The sequence below is a fragment of the Hyalella azteca genome, unplaced genomic scaffold (assembly GCF_000764305.2).
Source record: "Hyalella azteca isolate HAZT.00-mixed unplaced genomic scaffold, Hazt_2.0.2 contig13331, whole genome shotgun sequence".
In the NCBI taxonomy this organism is placed as follows: Eukaryota; Metazoa; Arthropoda; class Malacostraca; order Amphipoda; family Hyalellidae; genus Hyalella; species Hyalella azteca.
Genome location: NW_025943257.1, coordinates 330,732 through 353,072, shown reverse-complemented (window position 1 = coordinate 353,072; position 22,341 = coordinate 330,732). Strand labels below are relative to the sequence as shown.

The following is a 22,341-nucleotide window of genomic DNA, read 5'->3' as shown; positions in this document are numbered from 1 at the left end:
AAATTGCTGGCAGTGGACAAATGGCCCTTATTAAACCACATGGTCCTAATCAACCCTAGTAAGGAAGAGCCCTTTTTTTATGAAATATCATGGCTCTAAAATCATATAATTTAATAGGTATGAAGTGTTGCAGCTGTAATGTGATGTATTTTTGTTTGATTAAAAAATTGTAGTACACAATCACAAATATTTCATTTTATAAATTTTTCAACTTCCGCAGTTCAGTATCATGCTCCTGCCAAAATATCCTTCATAATGAGTGAATGCAAAATGTTTCATCAGTGATCCCATAGTTACGGTCACTTCAGACTGCATTGTATGATTATTAAGGCATTTATTCTTCACCAGAAACATAATCAATACATTATCATGTGTTTAGTTGCCTCTAAAGTAAAGACAAATGTTCTTGTTGCTGTTTCTATGGTAAAATTGGAGATTTGGGGTAACACATGTACAGGACTCTGCAAATGAGTTTGTGGCTCATAAATGGCTTTTTATGGCATGGATATGGTATTCATGGCTCAAGGAAATGGAATCATACAATCATGCTTACAAATACATAAAATGAATGCTCAAAAAAAAAAAAAAAAAGTAGATGTTATCACTAGAATCAACCTAATGACATGACTTTTCTGAAAGATCCTATTGGCCCCACCAAAGGAAAGAAAACTTGCCATTCATTACAATAAAGGTTACAATTGTCCCTCCAAACACACATTGTCACTTGCCAGCTGGTTGCACTTGAGTCTTCCTCATTCAATGGACAAAGCATTGCTCAAGTTTGGTGGCTTAATCACTGCCTTGGAACCTCATCTCGGCTCTTGGTGGTAGAGATATCCCACAGAAAAGAAGAACTGCTGTAATTTGTCACCTTGGACAATACCTGCTGAGATGCAGCATGGTGAACACCCTATGGAAATAAGTGCCTAATTCTCTTGTCTCTTCCACACAACATTCACCAGCTAGTGAGAGTGTCAGAAACACAAATTGAAACAAAAGTGGCAAAATAGTACAAGTCTTCAACAAAAATCCAGTTGTGCTCAGGCTGGGAGTTGTGACTTGTTGATACCCAAAGTCTTGAAGTCAATTAAAAAAAATTAATTATAACAATTATGTATATAGAAAACAGTGCTCTGCCTGATGATAGGAAATCCTGAATAAGATATGTAATGTCATATGATTTTTTCATAATATTCATGTAATTTGAGGTTTTTAATAGAATATTCTGTAGTATGAGGGCAAAGCTGTATTCATTGAAGAAGTCATCATTTTTCTTTAAACTTCTGGCCTTTGCATTTGTAACATTTCTTTACTGTGAATTTCTGCATTACTATACTACAATTTTCTTTGTAAGTGAAATTAGTGAATAGTACCTATTTGTATGCAGACTGTGATAAAATGTATTTACTATAATTAGAGTAGAAATAGAATGATATTAATGATGTTATGGTAGACCTAGATTAGAATTCACATTCACTATAGTTTCATAGTAGATAGTTAGGCAAGGACCTTAAGAATGGAGTAAATTGTCCATAAGTTACAATGAAACTAGAAGGAATTCCACCATGATCAATTATATGTACCATTTTATTTCCATTCTAGCTAGGGTCCATAACCACACAAGCCAAGGGCATTTCTGTCCCATTCCACAGTGACTTTGGCCTAATTTTCTGGTCTGTTTGCAACATATGGATGAGCATAATTAGCAATTCATTTGTCATCTGTCACAATATTATCATGGCAATTGGCATTTTGGGGGCAATTAATTGCCATCTGCAAAGTAGGCATGGCAAATGAGCTGTGACCATTTTTTAAGCTGCATAATTCCTGCTAGGGGAATTAGATTTGGTACTTCATATCTAATTTTTATCACATGTGTAAAATCAGGTCACAAGATTGGTTGATCCCAAATGTATTAAACAGTTTATTACTTTGTAGCCTTGATAGTTTCATTCATAATTATGAAAATTCATATCCTGCTTCAAAACAACAAGGTTGGGCCCATTCTGAAAATTTTGGCAGAAGCTAAAATGGCTGAAGAGATTTTTTTTAGAAATCAGTTCATTCATAATTTACTAATCTATTTCAAAATTAATTAAATATCTATTTATGACAATTATGGTATCCATGATACCTACTTCTCTGGTCTGCTTGGGTTGATATTCAGTATTTATCAGAATTTTCCAAGAAATGTAGGTGAATAGTACTATTTTCATATAGATACCCTCAAACGGAATAATAGGGGATGGGCAGGGTAAATCTGGAAAGTCGTCCCACATGGTGAAAAAAAAGTTGTCCCCCTGAAAAAAATTGTGAAAAGTTTAATTTTGGAAAAGTACCTCTGCTGAGATCTGTAGCCAAGAAAAGAAAATGGTTCACCATATTAAAAAATTTTAATTACATTAAAGTTGCACCATGTTGGCTTAAAAGCGCGATTGACAGAATTTGCCTGTCATTCTAAAAAGAAATCTTAGCCATTTATGCAGGACAGGGTAATAAGGGACACCCCTAAAAACACATTTACAGTAGAACCTCAGTTAGCAAAGGCTCCAGTTAACCAAGAAACAATTAACAATGATAAATTTTGATTTGACCAATGAAAAAACTTGATACATTTACCTCGCTCAGCAAAAAAATATTCTATTGACAAAAAATTAATGCACCTTCAGTCATCACAAAATTGTGCATAGAATGTCATAAATAGAATTGTGCACCGGGCAAAATAGAATGAAAAGTAATTGACCTAAACTATGATTTATTTCTCTAAAAAATATGATGGTTGTCACTAAAATATTCTTGTCTGTTTCAGACATATTTTCATGATATTTTTTTGTTATAGTGAATTCACTTGACCCAATTAAATGGTGTGATTACAAGCCATCATGAAAGCTTACAGATACAGAATAAATTCTACATGGCTGCTGATATGAAGCTTGCAGTGGACAAGGTCATTGTAAATGCACAATGGTATGTCCACAGATATGGTAACCGTCAACCGGGGCTACTCGGGACAAGCGGGGCTACTCAGGACAGGTCTCCAACACGGCGTAAAACTGTTGTAGTAGAGAAACTAATTGGAATATTGCAAAACTAAAAATAGTGGCGTAAACGTCAACATTTTTCCTATCTATGTAGTATAAAGGAAGTTACTCGGGACAATCTTTATTTTGCGTCTGGCACCTTACGAATACATATGGAATTTTTTGACAATGCCATTTGATAGCCCTCGCAAAGAGCTATAAAATGAGCCTAAATTTGTTTATGAAATGTTTCATCGTAAGAAGTTATTAACAGTTATTAACAAAAAAACGATCAAATCTGTCCCCGAGTAGCCCCGGTTGACGGAATATCATATCAGTAATATGATGTTGTATGGATATGGTAATATCAAATCAATAATGGAAGAACAAGAAAAATCACAGAAAATGTCATTTATTCTACATCTAAATCATCTACAATGGAAGGGAAGGACTTCAGAGTACTGTTAATAATATACGAGTACACTTTGAATAATTCAAACATTTTGAAATTGAGTTTTATTTCAAGTGTCCCGGATAACTCCGTTCTCAGGGGTAATTTGGGACGTTTTTATTTTGTGTCTGACACCTTACAAATAGCAGAGATTTTTTTGGAGATGCCATTCAATAGCCCTTGCAAAGAGCTTTAAAATGAGCCCAAACTTATTTATAAAATCTTTCATTGTAAGAAGTTATTAACGAAAAACACTCAAAACCATCTCTTATAACCCTATTTGATGGTAATTTTTGGAAAATATTAGGCATAAATTTGCCCTTTCTGTTATGGTATTCTTTTTACTTAAGAAATTTGGCAAGCACCACAAAAACGATTGAAATTGGCTAAAACCACATGGATTTTTTGTCTCATTCATGGGTGGCTTCTGCTTGATTTTCTAGAATGGTACTTATGGCATGTAGGTAATAAGCCTGTGAATGAGGTAAAGATGCCCAGGCTTGCAGTCAGTTTCACCTGTTTTTGTCCATAAGTTCAGACCATATAATAATTGTCAAAAATACCATTTAAAGGGCTCTCTTGCCATATACTACACGCTGGAAGGTTGCAGTTCATTTTTGTTTATAAAATGATCTTATTGAAAACTGGTAACAATGTAACTTACATACATAAGGTCTGTGGAACTTGACATTAGGTCATAAGGGCCACACATTGAAATGACAGCTATTACCGGTATGTGTTTAAATTAATTTCACCAAATGATTTTATCTTGTCTAGTTAGAATGAGCTGGCGATTTATTGCCCCACTACTGCAATGGTTGTGTTAGCCTCCATGCCAACACCCATTGCTTGAAAATTTTTGATCCTGACAAACTGAGAGCCAATGCTGTTAATATATACCTTTTATTGAATGCTGTATTGAGATTGATTGTAAACAAAGCCCAGTGTTTGTATTTCCTCTGGACTATACTCATTTCCCAGCTATGTAAATCTAGAATTGTTTTTCGAGAATTTATTTTAATTAATTAGTGTCACTTCATAAGTGCAATTGAGGAATTGCTCAATTTCTGATTCCACTCAAAACTGTTTATTAATCTCATTGAGTAGTTCAAAAGTGCCACATTTAATTTTGTCCAACAAAATCAAGAGTATTTTTTGTTTTCCATTAAAAATATTACTATTATCATGATATATACGGTATACATATATATGCATATACTTCATTGTATGATGTTTGGTAGGTATAACCTTTGAACTATAAATTATCCCGGTGAATTGAACAAATGTGATCTGTAATGCAGGGGTTTTCCATCTCGTTTGAAAATTGAGTTACGTCAATAATGGCCAACAAAGTCAGACACCAGAGCCACTTTCTGTATGGAAAGATGCACAGGAAACTAAATGAATGAATGTTTGAGATTTTGTTCAATATTCAATTCCACCATTGAATTCTTTTATTATATCCAAGGCAGTAATTTTAGAATTGCTTCAATCAATTTTATTAACCATCTTCTGCAAAATTTTTAACAGTGCACATGGCCAGATTCTTCAAATGCAGCAGTCCAAGGAGAGGTTGTAAGGACCATGGTGGTGGCTGACACACATCTACTTGGGTCGAGAAATGGTCACTGGTTTGATAAACTACGTAGGTGAGTTAACTCTAATTTACTTGTTCATATGCCCTGTACAGCTCATTTTCAGTAATTATATATATGTACCTTGAAATTTCCTGAAAATTATTTTCCATTTTATTGTTTAATCTACTACAATTGCCAATTGAATTTTTTCAACTTTCAGGGAATGGCAAATGCATCGAGCTTTTCAGACAGCAGTATTTCTACACAGCCCTGATCTTGTCATATTTTTGGGTTAGTACCTCAACAAGAAGAGCATAACATCATCATGTCATTCTCTTTAGCATATTGAAAACAGACATACTGCACTTTCTTATTGTGTATGATCTTGTATTTGAAGATGTGGTTAATGAGAGAGTTATGGTAGCAATAATATTGCTTAATACCGTATCAATTCACACGAAATACTAATACAGGTTATGTTTATACTCAAGAGTAAATGCATTCTTAATGAAGTCATTGTGCTTCTTTGCAATATGTTGTGTGTGAAAAAACAAGAACTGTCTTCTAACTAGTCTACCTAGGGTGCATTGACAATTTCCTAATCTTCATATAATTCAGGAAAATTCTTTGTCTTTACTAACAAAGAGAACAATTGTAATTCTTTCCAGTGACATTTATTAAATTCATACTATATCAGTATTACAATCTAGCCTTGTAGAATTTTTCCATGCATGTTGGTCAATTTTCATCATATTTCAGGAGATCTGTTTGACGAGGGCAAATGGTGCAGCACTGAAGAGTTCAGTGAGTATGTCAAGAGATTTTCCACTATTTTTGCTCTGCCTAACGCCACTCAGCTGATAGTGGTTGCTGGTAATCATGACATTGGCTTCCACTACAGGTTTGTTAAACAAAGATGCAAGCAAAATTAATTTTTCATTTCGATAGTAGATGTAGTGCTAACAGTAGAGACCAAACTTTACAATGGCCGAGGGCCCGAGGTTATCAGGCTTTGTCACTGAATATGGTTCTTGTGTAAGAAAATGGTAATTAGTTGGGGATATAAAATAAATTATTTTACATGAAAAATTGGTCGATAGTTGATATCAATTAGTTGATAGGCATAAATTTGTTATAGTTGAGGCAAATGGAATCAAATGCAAGAGTTTAAATACAATTCTATCTTCTACATGAAATACAACTTGAAAGAATATGCCTTTTTAACTTTTGGAAAACATTTAAGGCAAAGATATTTTCCTGATGCTAAAACCAGTGTTACTTTTGAATGATTTTTGCCTTGAATGCAAAAAAAGTAATATATGTCATAAATTACATATTTGCCTCTTACCAAATTATTTTTATTGTAATATTGAATTTTCCTTTAATTTTGTTGGTTTTACAAAATTTGGATCCACCCATTTCCTTTCTTGAAATAGCTGGTAAATCTCGTTGATTAATACGTTAAATCTCGTTGTAATATATTAAATCTCGTTGCTGGCCTAATTAAACAGCTGATCCCTCTATCATGCTTTTTGAAATTATGTGCTATAACACGCGTTTTACAAGGAAATGATGGAGAAAATCAAAGTTTCACTCTGAGCCAAATTTCTTAGATTCTTTTGGGATATCGCCCATCTATTCGGGATATCACCCTCATTTGGGGACTTTGTTCAGTGGTGGGATGGTATGGCACGGTAAAACGTAGGTTGGAAAAAATATATTTCATTCAACTTTTAAATAAATCAAATTATATTTTAAAACAATTTATAAAATGAAAATTTTCTTCTAATTCTGAAGAAATCAAAGGGGGGGGGTTCACTTTGTGTCTCTGTCAAAATGAAATTAGTTTTAGTTGAAAGAATTATATTCTTTTCCAGCATCAATCCAGCTCTGGCAGGACGTTTTGAAGTCGCGTTCAGAACGGCCAGCGTGAGCGCCGTGTCGGTGCGCGGTGTTCTGTTCGTGGGCGTCAACAGCATGGCGATGCACGGCGACGATTGTTTCCTCTGTGCTGACGCTACCAAAAAACTCAAGCAGCTGCATAGTGAGCATTAATTTTGCATGTGTTTAGAATTGTAGGTACTTGAGATTCTTTATTTATTCACACAGGAGTACACAAAACATAACATAACATAACATAGTGATGTCGGCTCTGAAGTGTAGGCCTGATGTGGCCTGTCGCCGATTCTTTTCCATTTCGTGCCTTGTTCATAGAATCTAAACTCGTGTACATACATAATAAGTTTGATTGAAGACCAAAGCATGCTCTATATTAACAATCTTCTTATTTTTTCAATGAGTCTAACAAAATTTTGCTGCTTTCACCGGGAGGTCAAAAATCAGGCTATCAAATGCCATTTTAATGGAATGCGACGTTTGGAAAATACAATTTTCATTATCAAGCAGGTGAAGGTTTTGCAACACTTGAAATTGAATTTTACATTGATGACAGTAGTACAAATCAAGGGAATTGTGGATACAGTTTAAAATATAAGCTTAAAATTAATCTGAATACAATTTCAGCGCCCTGGAAAATCCTGTAGTTTGCAAGTTGATAGCTGAAGACTCGCTCTTGATAATGAGGGCCTCGGCTATCGCCAGTCTCGAAGCGTCAGGGCCTCGCAAACTACGCTGGTGCAGGCCTCCAATGTCGCCCCTGTGATGGTCTCATTGTGAGCCTCCAGCATGTGATTGTTAATAAAAAACATGCGCTGGTCTTAGATTAAACTTGCATAATTGATAAGCTTTTGCCTAATTACACAAATTTTAAAACGTAATAAGTGAACGTCAAGAACTGAAAAATGACAAGATGCTTCCTTGTGAATGCACATATAGGTTAAAAAGCTTTGAAGAATGTCTTAGCTTTATAGCTGCTTGAATCATATGCTTATAAGATGGTGAAAGATGCGGCAAACGTTGAGCCCTGCTTTTCGCATCTTAGCTCAGTAAAATTCTGTTATTCTATAAGTTATCAAACCCTTGCAGTTAACTTAGCTAAAATAAGGCTATCTTAGTTCAATGAAATTCTGTTTCTCTACTACAGACTACAGTTATCAAATTTGTATCGTGGACTGATTGAATGTTTGATGATCGCAATGTAGTTTTATTCTAGTCATTTTAATGCAATGAAACTATTGTTAAGCGCAGAAGAGCTGCAGTGCCGGCAAGGAGCTGGTCCATGCGATGCTGAAGCCGAGAAATTCCTGCCTGCTGATGATGGACACGCTTTTTCGCGGCCAGTGTTGCTCCAGGTATTCAGAAATTTACTTTAGACGCCAAAAATTGGTTTTCCTTGTTTGATTCGCAATATATTTTTCGATCGTATTTTCCCTTGTAGCATGCCTTTAGATAGAAAGATCTAAAAATCAATTTCAACACTGTGATTGTGAAAATTTTATCTAAATAATTTTTCTTATCATGATTAAGGTCACCACGCAATTCATGATTTTTTTAAAAGATTTGTACTGCTTGGTGTTCAAATGTTTGTTTTTGTTATAATATTAGGTCAGTTATAGGTCGGAAAATGGATACAGAAAAGAGAAAGAGGGGAAATGGAGTTAAGAAGGTTATCCTAATAACGTGGCAATCTCACCGGGAGAAGAAATGGAGAGCAGCGAAGAAAGAGGGGCAGGTTTAGAGATGTTAGGCGGAGTGAAAAGGGTAGGGCAGGATTGGCTAAGAAACTAATACACCCCAAGTTCAGAGGTAGCCAGCTACTGGAAAACTATCTGACCAAATAACGACTGGATTAATCTCAAATTTGTATATATCTCTGCGCATTAAGCAATGGGGATACAAAAGGGCACTATGTTTGAAAGGTTTGAAGAGAATTCACGAAAAACTGGGAGCAGGCCAGATCTCAGTGGGCGGCAAGAGGCGAACGATGGTCTCTCGATTTTGTAGTAATCACCCTAAGCCATATAGCGGCTTACCTCAAGCACACCTCTGGATGGCCTGCTTTAGCGGTGTGTGAGACTAAAAGATACCAGATTGTTGATATCTAACTTTGTTGTTGATTGGAGAAAATTCTAACTCGTTCACTGGTATTGCCGATCAATTGCATCCATCTCAGGGGCCGCATTATCAAAACTTCGTAACTTTTTGTACTTCCGACAAAAAAGTTACGTGTTACGTAAGTACACCCTAATTTTGGCATTATCAAAACATTCGTACGTAAGACTTAGCTAAAAGCGTACTCAAATGTTTTGATAATACCACCTCTAGAGTTACGTCATCAAGTCAGCACTTACGCCACTCGTAAGTCGATTTTGCGTACTTACGAAGTTTTGATAATACGGCCCCAGCTCCGCGATTGGTATTGTTTTATTCTTCAGAATTATTATTTTCTTCACATTTCATCAACCCAAGCATCAATGAAAAATCCCATGACTGATAGAATGGATATCCGGTGTTAAAATTATTTAATGAATTGCACCTTGCTTAGTTTAACCCATTCTGTCTGACGGATCTCTCGGTCCCAGGCCTTTATGTACGAATAACTTTGATGACGATTTATGTATCAGTAGAGAGAGGGTTAAGACATATTTTGTCCGAGGATGAATACATGATGAATTACCGGCGTACGGTATATATTCTGTAAATAGGCTTGACCTGAGGACAGGGATTCGTTAATCAAGTACGTGAGGGATAAGCAAAGTCTACTTTTATATAAATATAAAACTTATCTTGATGCGGGGTGGTATAAATAACAGATTCATTACAGAGCTACGGACAGATTACTTAAGATTATTTGCCGCGATGTAGCGGCACGGCCGACGCTACTTCGAGGTGGTCGTGCTGATAACTTAAGAGCAACTGGGAGGTCCCCAGCCCTTTTATAAACTTCGTATTTCCGCCCACCAGTGCTGTCATGCTCACCCAATGTCTGAGCTGACTCAATATCTGGTACTCTTCCGCGTCTAGAGCATATCAAGTCTCAATTGCAGTTCCTCTAATCTCACAATATAATTTGAGACGAATGGAATGAGATGTCTGATGGACACCTATCAATTTCGTAGTACTGATACCAAGTGTGTTGACTAAAATGAAGCTTGTGTTGGCAGCACTACCCCTTATACCGCGAGAGCGATAAGCACTGCGATGGCTACGACGCCGCTCCTCCCGGAAGCCGCGATTTGCTTTTCAGGGAGCGATGGGAGTGTCTTTCTCAACAGGCTTCACAGCAGGCACGTGTTTCTTTTGGCTGATATTACCGAATAGATTCTCCCTAGAATAGGTACACAAATATATTCTCCCCGGTACTAGAATTTGTCTCAATTTAATATCACATATCTAAGTAGATGGCCTATGTACTGATGAGATTTTATTATGTATAAATGTTGAAAATTTTCATTTTCTTCTTGGCATCGCAAGACACAGCCTTACACGTGATTGTGTCTCCAGTTGCTGTCGCTGCTGCAGCCCCAATTGGTGCTGAGCGGCCACACACACCACGGCTGCACGACGCTTCACATGCACCCGCCTAGAGTCATTGACGCTAACCAGGTATTGGTGAGTGTAGTGCACCGTACATACCCCCAGGTCTAAGTATAGACACTATTATTTATCTCGAATTTTGACCAGCTTCGTTATTGGATGAGTTCGAACCAATTAATCTCATCAAATGATACTTCTTCCCTCTTGCCTATCTGAAGTCGAAAATTCTGATAGCAAGTTTAACACCTGGTAGTATGTGCCGAGATCTTAAAACTTTTTCCCTTCTCTACTGTGGTATATATAATTTTTGCATATAAGAATTCAAGTTAAGTGGCTTGTAACATACGAAATTATATGTCTGCATAAGGCGTTCGATCTCTATCGGCGCATTGCTGTATTTCTCAATTCGTATGAAATTGAAGCCCGCTAACACTCATTTAGTAATTAACGTGTTACTGTGAATGAAAGTACATAAAATCCAATCCGAATAACACTAAAATCCAATACCAATTCGTTGTTGACGCTTGTGCATGACTGACAAAATTATTAATTTCCAGGGTAGGTAGCCAAAACTCCTATATCTCGCATCTCTTTTGTTATGTTCGTATTGCATTAAATATTTTTTCCAGTTTACGTCGTAAGGCATTAGAAATCTTTTCTATTTACGTTGGTATGGCTCTGGACATTTTTTTACGTTCCTACTAAGGCTCCAGACAATAGCTTCTCTGAGGACGGCGATGCGCTCCCTGAAGATGCCGAGTACGCAGCTGCAGAGCGTGACTACGTCGACCGGCAACAAGCAGCCGCCGCTGCCCTGCGCGGTGAGGTCGACGAGCCGTTGATCATCCCCGAGTATTCGGTGCCATCATTCAGCTGGCGTAATAAGAAGAACCCCACCTTCGCAATGGTAGGATATGCAAGCACGGCACCAAGTTCAATGATATGTGTGTTACCGCTGTTGAAGTATTTTAAATTAGCTCTGTAGGTATATTCTTGCAAAATTATATTTGTTGATTTACAGGTAATTCTAACGGGCCGGCTATAACAAGTGCGTTTTTTTTGCAGGTTAGCATAACAGCGGACAGCCATGGTGTGTACCGATGCGAGATGCCGCGCGAGCAGACCGTTGTGCTGCTGTACTGTGCTTCATTTTGCTTATTTCTCTTGTCATTTGTTAGGCGTAAGTTATGGTGGCTCGCTCCTGTGTACAATGTAATAATGCGTAGAGCAGAGAGATAGTTCCGTTAATTTGCCCAACGGGCACAAGGGCAATTCCTCGTAAATATTGCCACCACAAAGCCCAAGTTGAATTTATGCTGTATGCTATAAGAAGCATGAAGGAATGAAGTGAATTTCTGATACCAAATAAAGTTGCCATCAAACGAGTTTCATTTTCTTGCTCCGAAATAGAAGCTGATAGTAAGTACTTGCAAAGCAAATATCTTACTTGAAAATTTTTGATTACTTGAGATTACTATGGCTGTTTATCTTTTGGGCTTCATAGGCGTGTGTACTAACGTAGTTTATATTAACCTTTGTACATTCGTCGGCATGCAGATATTTATGTTAGCACCCACGCGTGCGGTGAAAGCCTAGTTTTTTCCTACAAATTTATAGTTCAGTTCTAACAGAGCTCATAATTCAAATTGCTTATTTTCATGTTGTGATAGTTAACATGTTAAATGTTTTTAGGCGACACTAATTCCCGAAAACTCGAAGGTATGAATTACAACTCAATTGTGGACATCGCCATGCCGGTTTTGGTATAGGGGGAATAAGACGCGCGATAATCATTGCCAGGCAAATTTACTTCTTTGACCTGGGTGGCAGGATGATGCCCTCGTACCGCTGTTGGAAATACTTGATAGCGTCTTCGGTGACGAGGCGGTGCTGGGGGCTGATCGTGCCTGGGGCGCGACGCCTCTGAGACACGCGGTACCCTGCACGCACGAGCACATTGTTATTATACATCATTTCGAGGATATTTGTGGAATGAATTCGATGAGAACGAGACTAACACTTAAGAAATTATTAACAATACTACGTTTTGACAAGGTGATAGGATTTTAATTGAAGTAGAATTTTAGTTTTGAAAATGCGGCATAAGAAATGTTAGTCAACGATCGAACGAAGCTTAATATTTCGTCGCGCAATAGCACTACTCGGTGAAATTTAAAGCAAAATAAGCACGAATATAAATACAAAAAAGCACGGCATGTTGAACGACCTACAGGCACCTGAGGTCAGAACAAACTGGAGCTTACCAGGCCTGTTAAGCACCACGAAGAAGTCCATGCCGAAGATGCCGACTGAGGGATCGTATTTGATGCCCAAGTCAATGTGCTCCTGGATACCGAAACCGAAGTTTCCGTTCACTGAGAAATTTTCTCTTCTGAGCTCGTACTCACGCACCTATATGGAGTTAATCGAAGAGTCAATGCAAAATACCGATATAATGCATAATTAACGTTACCTAGAAATAATCAGTACTAAAATTGCTTCTTCAGAAACAGAATAGGGGATTTAAGAGTTATCAAAGAATTCGATCACGTGGGCGTGACCAATGTATAGATTTAAAAAAAAACATATCCCGAGAGACCCGGGTGTGCTCATTACACATTAATAAAAACACATTTGAAGTTAAATTATTTTCCGTTCCTGAATTGTGAAAATTAATTGACCAGAGTCCATGGAAGGACGTTTAACTAATAATAAAATGAATTGTTTGAAGTTTTAATTAAGGGGTAATGGTGATATACACATAAAATACGCGCAAGTTCATTGCGTATTTAGAATAATTGAACAGTTTAAATTTCTAGAAGCACTTCATGCTGAGAGTGCAACAAGTAATGTCGATTACATAACTGTTCATGACATACGCCTCATCTTCAGGCCCTTTTCTAAGATAGATGCCTCACCTGGAGACCCTTCCCCAAGATGGATGTCTCACCTTGAGACTCATCCTTAAGAGCCTCACCTAGAGACCCATATCCAAGATATATGGCTCACCTTTAGACCCTTTTCTAAGATCTCTTCAGCTTTGGGGCCGCGTACGGTGCAGTGGACGGCAATCTTCTCATTACGCCTAATACCAAACGAACGCACGGTGTAGCGGGCCTTCGAGAACACTGGCTTCTGTCCAGTGAGTGACTCAAGCACCTGTAGACATTATACATTATTATACAGGGATTTATTGAATAACCCATACTTTTATTTGGTTGATACATTGAAAATTAGTCAATTCAAAAACATTTGCTCTACAGACAAACTTAAGCCAGCATTTATTTGTTGATCAAACATACAGTGCCAATTACTTCTGAGATATTCACAAAGTTCAATTAAAATCGGTTACAAGAAATAGGAGTTGTAATTAAAAGGTATATAGATACCTAGATCAGGATATTTGTCTGTGGGAAGGTAGACATAACAGATGTCTAGATGCAAGGTAACTCACCTTGGCAGCTCTGGTCAGTTTGTCACCAGACTCTCCAACACAAATGTTGAGGCAGAGCTTGGCAATGCGCACTTCACGCATCACATTCTTGTTTTTGTCTGCAGCACGCTTGGCTTTGGCATTTGCCTTCAGCACAGCACCTGGATTAAAAGTTTAGTCAATGTACATTTTAATATTCCACTTTTCCAGGGCCCTCTAGAAATTAAATGACACAAGAGGCTAAAAAACTGGTATTAAAAAAATAATTAGGATCTCTGAGCATAATTTTTTCTTAATCACAAGTAATCGTTCTGCAGTTAAATTACAGGATTCAATGCCTATGACATCAAATGAAATCTCATGATTGAATTGAGCTGAGCTTTAAATTATTAGGAAATTTAATTCAAGGAAAAGATGAAGGTCAGGATGGATATTCCACATAACTTTGAACAGAACCACTTGTAGTACCGTAAAATGGTAACAAAGACCATCACTTTTTTTGAAATTACATAAAGACTATGAGAGGCAGGAGCCAGCAATTTATGGTGGGTGAAGCTAGAGTATAGACCTGTATTTTGAATGTTTCAATTCAAGTTTAATTTAGCTAGTAAAAAAATGGCATCATTTATAAAAAAGAGTGGTCTAAGTTACCCCATTTTACGGTATATATATAATCAGCATATATATCCACATCAAACCAAACTTTGAAGAAACCATTAAATTACTTATGTTGACTCTGCTCCTCAGTATTGAACATTAAATTGAAGGAAGCAAATAATTACATTTTAAAATATTACCTCGGCTATTTACAGACGGATCATGTTGAAACTTGGTACGCATATGTAAAACAGAAAAATAGACGGATTTTATATGTGTCTATTTTTTGAAAAAAAAAATAAATAAAGGAAAACATGAAATTCTTAGAAAACGGCCATAAAAAGGGGTACTGTAAAAATCTATCTCCTCTTAGGATTTTCAAGCTACAATAACGAGATGCATATCATTTGATACGTAAAGGCCATATCAATAGATTTATCATAGTTTTTTTTAATTTGAATTTTTGTGGGTGGGGGAGCATTTTTTTGTAAAATTTTTGAAAATTTTTTGATTTCCTCCCTTTTCACCCATTCCTTTTTTCAAAATATTTTCAAAACTAAACCGAAATTTAAAAAAAAGCTATGATAATTGGATAGATCTTTTATTTGCAAATCGAATGTTATATCTCTCATTGCTGTAGCTTAAAAACTCTAGCAGGAGATAGGTTTGCAGTGACAAAATGTGTGAATGTTCAGTAGAGCACGACTAATGGGAGCATACGGCCAAAACTTTTGGATTTTGGCTCTTCTGGTTGGTTGTTAGTCTCATCTTAAAGCTGACATTCTGATCTATCCCACGGCATCAAAACCATCTCTGTACGTTAATTTATGCATTCACAACAGATCCCGAAAGGGTTAGGGATGGTGGAGTTCTTTCACATTTATGATAGGCAGAAATTCCCAGTAGCACAATTAAATAGCTAGTCCAAACAAGGTGTGCTTCAGTTATCCGCCTGCAGTCATATGGGTTGGGTCAGGTGCCGTCGTTCACACCATCCTTGACAGAGATTGAGCTCCAGTATCTTCTAGTCTTTCAACCTTGCACCCTTGAATGTCTATTTTGAGGTGCCCGGGACTTTGTCAGGCTCTACTGAAAAGTTAACTTTTTGTCACTGGAAAACTATCTCTTCCTACAGTTTTGAAACTACAGCAATGAGAGATATACCATTCGATTTGCAAATAAAATATCTAGTGATTGGCTGTAGATTTTTTTCAATCTTGTTATAGTTTTGAAAATATTTTGAAAAAAGTGGGGGGAAATGAAAAAAAAAAATTTATAGCTGCCGATTTTTTGGTTTACACATGTGTACCAAGTTAGAAAGTGATCCATCTGTTAATAGCCTAGATAAGATTTTGGCCAGACCTCTTAGATGTTAAAGAACTCCACCACCCCTAACCCTTTCACGATCTGTAGTGAACGCATAAATCAACATACCATACAGAGATTGTTTTGGCACCGTTGCATTGGACAGAATGTCAGCTTCAAGATGAGACAAAAAACCAGAAAATCCAAAATTTTGGCCAGATGCACCTCTTAACATAAATATAGAAAATAACAATACTTCATGATGCAAATAAATTTGCATGCCGCTTCTGTTACAGTATCATAACTTTAGCAAAATCATGCTGTAAAATAAACTTAGTACTTACCAGATTGGGGAACTTTCTTCTCTTCTGATGTCATGTTAAAATATGTAATTAACCCAAAATATGATTAATGAGGTTTCTACATCAATTTTCAGCAGTACCTGTGGAAATATTGAGAATTTAGTAAACTCTTGAACTTAGTGGATAGATAAAAAAAAGTACACTGAACCATTCAACAATTTTTCACTTCTTCCACTATAATGAAGTTAACCATAAAACTGAAAAATGCTCTTAGATCCTCAGTTCTAAGAGTATCATGCCCAGCAGTTTTTAAGAGATGGAATCAGAAGCCTTAAGAGAATATATAAATTTTTATGGAAAAATACCACAATTATTAAATAAAAGCTGATACACTAAATTTAGAAGCAGTACAATTTCAAGTAATCCATCATTGACAGCCAGAATCGGGATTTTCAATTTTATATTTGGCAACCTCAAAACCATATACTTCTAAAAATTTGAAATATAAGGCAAACATGGTTGTTGGTTCTAACATAATTGAAATTGTCAGTATTTGGGCTTGTGTCTAAGCAGGTGCCAAAACTGTGCCAAAATGAAACTGAGTTTGAAGCTTTAGTTATGGTTCACAGAGTTTACACACTAATTTGTGAAACAAGCTCTAGAAACCTCATGAATTGTCTGGTTGCACACTGGCACTATTTAAAACCCCAACAAGAGCTTTTATGTCCCTTTTGGGAACCACAAGATTTTCGTTAGATGAACTATGGTGTACTTCCTTCCATGATCTTGTGTTAGTATCCAGATGAGAAAAAATTCACCGCAAAACTTTTGCATCCAAAATTGCACAGTATTGTACACAATGCTTTGAATAATCATGACAAATGTTGTCTTTATTCCTTCTAGAAAAAATTCACCACAAAACTTTTGCATCCAAAATTGCACAGTATTGTACACAATGCTTTGAATAATCATGACAAATGTTGTCTTTATTCCTTCTGTCCAATTGTCAATATAGTGCAAACTGGGCAACAAAATTTCAAATGATTGAAAATTTATAACTTTGGAGTAGCAAGATTCCTGGAATAAGTAGGAAAATTCCAATCCTGGTTATACGCCACTTCTTAGGCTGTACTGGCAAAAATAGCTATGCCCAAATTGTACACATGTGCATTGTGCAGTGCTGCCTAATAAAAATAAAAGCCTCCGAAACTCAATCATTAATTTTTAAAATGAATGAAAATATAAAGTTGTAGAATGCCAATGGACAACATAGCCAAGTCCCCCTTAATGAAAAACCAAAGCTCCAGTCTGCAGTTTGCACATCATAATGTTAGACTCAAAACATCTTCAGGGTTTGTACTGGTATTTAGAAAAAAATCCATAATTTTTCTATGACTCTCCAAGACCATCAATACAATTTTCCAAGACTCGTATAAAACAGGTTTAGCATGACTGAGACTAACTGTGAATATTCTATCATCTCCTACAGTTGATAAATAGCAAATGCATAAAGCATAGCTCTTCATACTCTTCAAAGGTGGCATGGCTCTTTAAAGCTGCTTTCCCCATATTTGACTCAATAAGGTATTTCGAGCACAATGTACATATTGTCATACGTTCATGCATTGGATGGCAAGCAAGCCATCACGATAAGCTTCTATTCTTAACCACAATTCATGAAATTTACACTTTCCAGGCATAGTGACGTAGAAATTGAACGCTGAAGATGGAACGCTGCCACTACAGATCAAAAAGTTGTCCAATGCAACTGAGCTTGGTGACCAAGCTCACATGATTGAAGAGCCAATCAGAATGCAATGCATGAAACAAGAGACTGTGGCACAGTTTCTTGTTTCATGCATGCCAATCAGAATGCAGGAAACGAGAGACTGCACAAACAGTTCAAGACATGCAGCACAGAAAAACACTTCATTTTTTTCTTCTCTGCAAATTCCATGACTCTCCATAACCTGAAATAAAATCCAATGACTTTCCAGACCTGGAAAATGAAAAATCAAATTCCATGACTTTCCATCTCTTCCATGACTGGTATGAACACTGCAACTTATACCATAGAAAGTTTGTTACAATTTATGCCGAAATTATTCAAAACTGGAGTACTGATTGACATTTGAGTTGAGATTCTCTTCTCCATCACCTATGCTAAAAATTGCCTGCCTTTGGGTGATGCAAGGTGTTCAGTTACCATTTCCAAGCATAAATATAATACCGTAAAATGGGGTTACTTTGACCACTTTTTGTTTTTTCAACAAAAACCACCAAAACTCAAACTATATGACATAGAAAAATTTTGTCAATGGCCATTAAAGGCCTAATACTGAAGCTATTTAACACAATAGAAAGATTTAAAAAGTTTGCATATCAAATAGGTTAAGAAATTAAAAATGTGACCCACAAAAAAGAGCTATTATTCAAAGCCTGTTGGAGAACCCCCTCCAATTCTTTTATATTTTGGTAAAATAACTCTAGGTTTCGATGCATTGTAGTAGAACTTTTCCAGTTACATATGCAAATGACAAATTTTAGGAAAGTGTCATAGTTTGCAAATGGGGGGCGCCACCCCCAAATGGGGTAACTCTGACCACCTAATGGCAGCTGTGACGGGGTAACAATGACTGGCTTGGAAATTAAGTTAAAATTACCATAGGTATCTATATAACATATGTTATGTTTGATACACCTATTAATGTTTTTTCTTTACGTTTCAGACTCTACAGAGTCTTATATATGGTAATTTTATAGAGTTCTACTACAATGCACCAAAACCTGGAGTTATTTGGGAGTTATTTTACCAAAAAATAAAATTGATTTTATCACCCAGTCAAAGAAAATCCAAAGTGGGGGGTAACAAAGACCATCAATTTTTTTTAAATTACATCAAAACTATGAGAGGCAGGAGCCAGCAATTTTTGGTGAGTGAAGCTAGAGTATAGACCTGTATTTTGCATGTTTCAATTCAAGTTTAACTTGTCTAATAAAAAAAATGGCATCATTTTGAAAAAAAAGTGGTCAAAGTTTCCCCATTTTACGGTACTATATCAATATATTGTGGACTTATTTTGGATGCTTGCCATTGTGATGATTTATTTTGATTACAACTTTCTTTACTTGTACATGAAGATGCAAGAAACTATTGTCAATTCTACACTGGAAATTTGCTACCATCAATGATAGTAGTTGCCACTTATCAGAAATCACTCAGCAAACCGTTTTTTAACTGAAACAGATCAGCAAAAATCCTGTAGACTGTTGTACAGGGTGGTCCACAGAAACTTACTTATTTGAAAGGTCAATAAAAACAAAAGTACTTCAGTTATTGTTTTAAATTCTTTTTTATTCAAGAAAACAGTATCCCAATTTTTTTTTCATACAGTTTTGAAAATTAAATCTCATAATTGACGGCCTCCATTGCGCATAAACTAATGAAGTTGCTTTTTTCATAATGGTTTCTACTCTATGCAGCATATCAATTGGTATTTTGGCAATGACGTTGCGAATGTTGTTCTTGAGGTGTGCTATGGTCCGTGGTCAATCGACATAAACCAGAAATTTCTAATATCCCCATAAAAAGAAATTGCATGGAGTCAAACCTAGAGAGCGTGGTGGCCATTGGAGATCAACTCTGAGAGAGATGAGGCGGTCGGGGAAATGTTGTTGCAACAAATTCATTGAGTCTCGTGCTGTGTGTGCTGTGGCTCCATCTTGCTGAAACCACACGTTCCTAAAGTTCATTTCTTTGAGTCTTGGAGGAAAAAGTTCCTTGATCATGTTCCTGTAATGAGCTCCATTAACGGCAACTGCGAGTTTGTTTTCTTAAAAAATAAGGACCAATTATTCCCATTACCGACGTCGCACACCAGACAGTAACTCGCTCACAGTTAAGTGGCTTCTGGTGAAACTCACGTGGATTTACACCACACCAATAATGCATGTTTAGCTTGTTAACGCAGCCAGAAATGTGGAATTGAGCCTCGCCACTGAAAAAAACAACCGCGTCTTCAGGCAGGTTGTCAACCAGCATTTTACATGCATTTTGAGAAGCAACAAAATTGCGTTCAGTTAATTCTTGCACTACAGCAAATTTATTTGAGAAACTTTGAGAAACAAACTTGGGAACTTTCCCCTTCAGATGCACCCCCTCTCGCCCCTCTACCCAACCAACTAACCGCACAGGAATTCTTTCAAATAAGTAAGTTTCTGTGGCACACCATGTAGTACTGGACTGGACAAGACTATAATTTTCCTATTTGTTTCTGAAATCTTGTGGCTCCAACCGGTCACCAGGAAACTTTTAATTACAATTGCACTGCCTGATGCCACACCCCAATCATGCAGTGTGCACCTTTGATAATCAAATTCATCTAGCATGAATCTCACAGTTCAGAAATGGCTGAAAAGCTCTAGTTGTAGATTACAGCCCTCAACTTTTGTGGTAAAAAGGTTTCTAGTTGTTCTGAGCTATTCTTTGTGAAATTGAACGCTAGTGCAACCTTTGCTCCTGCTCAAGGCAGACGTTTCCAATAAAGTGAGTGAAAGGATGGGAGAGAACTTTCAATTTCTAGAGTTCATTATACTCACAACCCAACCCAAAACAGTTTAAATTTTGCTACAAAGTTTAATTTCATAAAGTCTATAAAATGTTTTTTTTTTTTACTGAAGGCCAATTACTTTCTCTAAGATTCAAGCTTCAGTTACATTATTATTTATACAGGTTTTGAGCAAGAAACTGCCAAGTACTCTTCTGTGCCTTTTACACTGAAGTGGTTGCATGCAAAATCTGGAAAGATTTGTCACTTTTTTGTTCAGCTTTGTAGGCATGGATTATGAGCAACTATGAGTAGGTGTGGATTATAAGGCAATAATGAGCAACTTTACCTTACAGAAGTGTCTATCTAGATATTATCAGGCATGGAATATTTCTACTTGGTGAGCTGCAACTGGATTCTTCAAGCTGTGAATTCCATATCTCGGCCGTGAAAAGCCATTTACGAGCCGCAAACTTGTTATTTACAAAGTCTCATGCATGTGTTACCCCACATCTCTAATTTTACCCTAAAAACAGTCACTAGCATTTGCCTTTGCTTGAGCAGCAACTGAACAAGTGATAATGCAGTCTGACCACTCTGACATGACCGCAACTACGCAATCTTCAAGGAAACATTTCAAGTTGAATTGTCATTAGTCATCATGTTCTGCATGTTATTTGGACAGCAGGCAGGAGCATTGAAGTATATATTGTTGCCGGAAGGCATTATTGCTTTTTGGCCCCTCAAGTTATCTGTGTCATTAATCCAATTTTTATACCTGATGCATCCTTTGTTTCATATTGTTTCAGAACAGATGTAATAATTAAATTCCATTCAAGCCAAGTTTAAAAGTTTAAGCAAGTAACTAAAGTGCTGCCAAGACAGTTTAATGCATCAACTTAATTCTGCAATACTGTCGGGTGAGTGAAGCTCAGTATGGAATTCTGTATAGGTAATATATTATCATCTTTCAAAAGAAAATGTATCGAAAAATTTACCACCTTACACCTTCCACCAAAGTGACAATTGATACTCAATTACTCATACTCTTACACTGAGCTCATCAGAAACTACGGACACCCGGACAGCTGCACTTCCTCTAACTCGATTTTGTGTGGTTCGAAAACTGATAAAAAGTCGGCGACTCTTCCCTCCAATACATCACTAGTCGTGTATCTGTATCGACAAATTTTGTAATGAATATGTTCCAAAATAAAAATAAAAATTACGTAAACTTTCGCAGAAAATTCTCACTATTCCACCAATACCAACAAAGTTCTCGAATCCACACGGAATGATGGGATAAACTGCTAATCTTTCATGGCGTATGGCAACATTGTGTTGACTTGACATTAGACAAGACGGTGTCAGACACCTTGTTTTGGTCTTGTAAAGTTCAATTTCATAATAAATAGATTTGATCCACATTCCACAGTAACATTTAAATGATGGAAAATTGTTTCAAAATTTAAACACCAATTGATACGCTTCTAAATACGAATTTATTCACGTTTTTGCCCTATAATGTCGAATTTGTCTTAATAACTTCACTTCAAATCCTGAATGATTTTGTCTCCCATGGCGAGTTTTCGAACGTCTTGTGTCTTTTAGAAAACGTTGGTTGTTTATAAGCAGTAATTATTTTATTTTAATGAACCGAAGAAAGTTTAGTC

The 22,341-nt window shown here is 36.6% G+C and overlaps 2 protein-coding genes across 3 annotated transcripts in view; one reads left to right on the top strand and one right to left on the bottom strand.

Annotated features, from left to right (window-relative positions):
* The first annotated feature begins 228 nt into the window (after window positions 1-228).
* On the top strand, window positions 229-11,866 carry LOC108681684 (metallophosphoesterase 1). Of its 2 annotated transcripts, none has more exons than XM_047883616.1 (10): window positions 229-1,349; window positions 5,002-5,120; window positions 5,269-5,339; window positions 5,808-5,949; window positions 6,926-7,092; window positions 8,196-8,299; window positions 10,112-10,234; window positions 10,452-10,559; window positions 11,191-11,391; window positions 11,550-11,866. In XM_047883616.1, the coding sequence occupies exons 1-10, from the start codon at window positions 1,233-1,235 to the stop codon at window positions 11,721-11,723; spliced, it is 1,326 nt and encodes a 441-aa protein (XP_047739572.1). In that variant the 5' UTR covers window positions 229-1,232; the 3' UTR covers window positions 11,724-11,866. The 2 variants fall into 2 exon arrangements, with proteins under 2 accessions (XP_047739572.1, XP_047739574.1); XM_047883618.1 differs by having other exon boundaries at window positions 230-1,349; window positions 10,452-10,553.
* Window positions 11,867-12,273: 407 nt separating this feature from the next.
* LOC108681699 (60S ribosomal protein L11) overlaps window positions 12,274-22,341 on the bottom strand; it is a 13,556-nt gene continuing 3,488 nt past the window's right edge. Inside the window, exons 2-6 of the mRNA XM_018170760.2 lie at window positions 16,164-16,261; window positions 13,939-14,078; window positions 13,494-13,643; window positions 12,749-12,896; window positions 12,274-12,424 (exon numbers count right to left, since the gene is read on the bottom strand). Of these exons, the coding sequence (XP_018026249.1) occupies window positions 12,291-12,424; window positions 12,749-12,896; window positions 13,494-13,643; window positions 13,939-14,078; window positions 16,164-16,197 (606 nt within the window). The 5' untranslated portion in view covers window positions 16,198-16,261 and the 3' untranslated portion in view covers window positions 12,274-12,290. The remainder of the gene's footprint in view (window positions 12,425-12,748; window positions 12,897-13,493; window positions 13,644-13,938; window positions 14,079-16,163; window positions 16,262-22,341) is intronic.

What these genes read in the sequence shown, in the direction of transcription:
- LOC108681684 (XM_047883616.1), top strand. Translation starts at nt 1,233, where the DNA reads ATGAGGGCAAAGCTGTATTCATTGAAGAAGTCATCATTTTTCTTTAAA. An exon ending in TGATCTTGTCATATTTTTGG is followed by an intron (nt 5,340 to 5,807) that starts GTTAGTACCTCA and finishes ATCATATTTCAG; the next exon opens with GAGATCTGTTTGACGAGGGC. An exon ending in AAAACTCAAGCAGCTGCATA is followed by an intron (nt 7,093 to 8,195) that starts GTGAGCATTAAT and finishes TGTTAAGCGCAG; the next exon opens with AAGAGCTGCAGTGCCGGCAA.